Source organism: Penaeus chinensis, chromosome 35 (assembly GCF_019202785.1).
Source record: "Penaeus chinensis breed Huanghai No. 1 chromosome 35, ASM1920278v2, whole genome shotgun sequence".
Lineage (NCBI taxonomy): Eukaryota > Metazoa > Arthropoda > Malacostraca > Decapoda > Penaeidae > Penaeus > Penaeus chinensis.
In genome coordinates, this window is record NC_061853.1 from 4,387,266 (window position 1) to 4,389,765 (window position 2,500).

Genomic DNA, 2,500 nt, shown 5'->3' on the forward strand with positions numbered 1-2,500 from the left:
GAGAAGAGAGAGAGAGAGAGAAGAGAGAGAGAGAAGAGATGAGAGGAGAGAAAGGAGGATGATAGATAGAAGATTGTAGAAGAAAGTAGAAATGATGAGAAGAAGGAAAAGAGAGAAGGGGAGGAGAGAAGGAGAGAAGAAGGGGAAAACACTCACTCATTTACTCCATTCCCCTCGCTCGCCTCTCCCCTTTTCCTCCCTCCATCTTTTCCTCTCTCTCGCTTCTCTCTCTCTCCTCTCTCTCTCCCCTCTCTCTTCTCCTTCTCTCTCGCCTCCCCCTCAACCCCCTTTCCCAAACGCACCACTACTCCCCTCCCTTTCTCTCTCTTCTCTCTCACTCACTCCACCTCACGCACTCACTAAACCTCTCTGCTCTCTCTCATCTCTCTCTCTCTGCTCTCTCTCTCACTTCCCCTTCTCTCTCTCTCTCCCCCAAATCACCCGTTTCTCCCCCCCTCACCCACACCCACCCTAATATAATATAATATATATACAACACACACACAAAACACACACACACACACACACACACACACACACTACACCCACACCCCACCCACACACATCCACACACACACACGACACACCACACACACACACACCACACAACACTCACACACCAAACCCCCCCCCCCACACACACCCCACACACAAACACACACACACCACACACCACACACACAAAAAACTCCACACTCACACATACATAACATACATAAATAAAGCCACCCCCCCAAAACCCCTCAAAAAAAAACACAAAATCGCATCCCCCTCCCGCTCCCTATAACAATCCATCCTCCTTGTCCCACTAAGTTAAAACCAATAAAATCCAACATGCTAACAAGCATACAACCTCTTCCAAGTAGGCAAAATTAAAATTTCCAAAAATAGAAGTTGTCACCGACACAGTACCCTGTTAACCCCTTTTTGTTTTAAAAAGATTGAACAAGCGCGTTGTTTTTCCCTCTATCCCTAATTTTTTTGCGTTACTTGCTTTATTTGTCCTAGGTGTGTGCGTGTGCGTTTGTCTGTCTTTGTTTGTTTGTGTTGGGTTGTTTTGTAATTGTTTAATGTTTATGTTTGAGCTTTTGTTGTGCTTGTTTGTTTTTGTTTGCGTGTGTTTGTTTTTATGTTTATGTTTGTTTGTGTGTGTATGCGTCTGTCTTTGATTGTCTGTGTTTGTGTGCGTGTGTCCCTCTTTGTTTGTTTGTGTTAGTATGCATATGCTTGTTTTCATACTTCTCTTCGTGTACGTATGCGTCTGCCTGTATTTGTTTTGTTGTGTTTGTGTGTATATGTTTGTCTTTACGTTTCTGTTTGTGTGCATGTGCATCTGTCTGTCTTTTTTGTGAGCATGAACGTGTGTCCGGCTTTGTCTGTTTATGTCTGTGTGCGCATACTTGCCTTTATATTTCTGCTTGAACCTGTGTGCGTCTGTCTATCTTTGTCTGTTTGAGTCCTTGCATGTATTTGCGTCATTGTGTGCCTGTTTATATATCTGTGTCTGTGGAACGGAATAAGGGTTGCGTGAACTTCAACAGGGCACAAGGTCACCAATCAAACCTGTGATCATAAACTTGTTTCCATTAACTGCAGCTGTTGTTCTAGAGCACAAAGGTTCTCCCGAGAGTCCAGTGGAGTTAGGATCTCTCTGTATACGATAAGAATTGATCAAGGTAACACGCAACTTTAACAGATTGCATTCTTTCACGAAAGGATTGTGGTTCCCTGAATGCTGGTGTGGATTTTCTATGTTGAAAGCAGCTGATTTTTTTTTTTTCTTTTTTTATATCAAAGAATGGTTAGGGTATGTTTATTAATATATATAAAGACATGACTGTGAAGGTACTATATGAAAGTTTAGTATAGAAAAAATAAGCTTCGAAAACAGTCATCAGAAGAGAATCTCAGAGAACTTTAAAAGAGAAAAGAACACAAAGACAACGAATGAACTAATAATAACGATATAAACTTACGACAATATCCATTTTACAAACGTCACTGGAATTAGCGTAATGAAACAAGTGAAAAAACCAAAAGTACTGCAATATAGGGTAATATTAACTACAAAGAATGAGATAAAAAAGATGGTGAAGCAAATAATGGTGAAGCAAAAGATGGTGAAGCAAAAGATGGTGAAGCAAATGATGGTGAAGCAAAAGATGGTGAAGCAAAAGAGGGTGAAGCAAGAGATAGTGAAGCAAGAGACAGTGGAGCTAAAGATAGTGAAGCAAGAGATAGTGAAGTAAGAGACAGTGACGCTAAAGATAGTGAAGCAAGAGATAGTGAAGCAAGAGACAGTGAAGCTAAAGATAGTGAGGCAAGAGATAGTGAAGCAAGAGACAGTGAAGCTAAAGATAGTGAAGCAAGAGATAGTGAAGCAAGAGACAGTGAAGCAAAAGATGGTGAAGCAAGATATAGTGAAGCAAGATATAGTGAAGCAAGATATAGTGAAGCAAGAGACAGTGAAGCAAAAGATAGTGAAGCATGAAACAGTGAA

At 41.1% G+C, this 2,500-nt stretch overlaps 1 protein-coding gene across 1 annotated transcript in view; it reads left to right on the forward strand.

Moving 5' to 3' along the window:
• Window positions 1-2,491, forward strand: part of LOC125044027 (germ cell nuclear acidic protein-like) — a 27,579-nt gene extending 25,088 nt beyond the window's left edge. The window contains exons 4-5 of the mRNA XM_047640469.1: window positions 1,597-1,653; window positions 2,088-2,491. Coding sequence (XP_047496425.1) covers window positions 1,597-1,653; window positions 2,088-2,491 — 461 coding nt within the window. The remainder of the gene's footprint in view (window positions 1-1,596; window positions 1,654-2,087) is intronic.
• The last annotated feature ends 9 nt before the right edge of the window (window positions 2,492-2,500 follow it).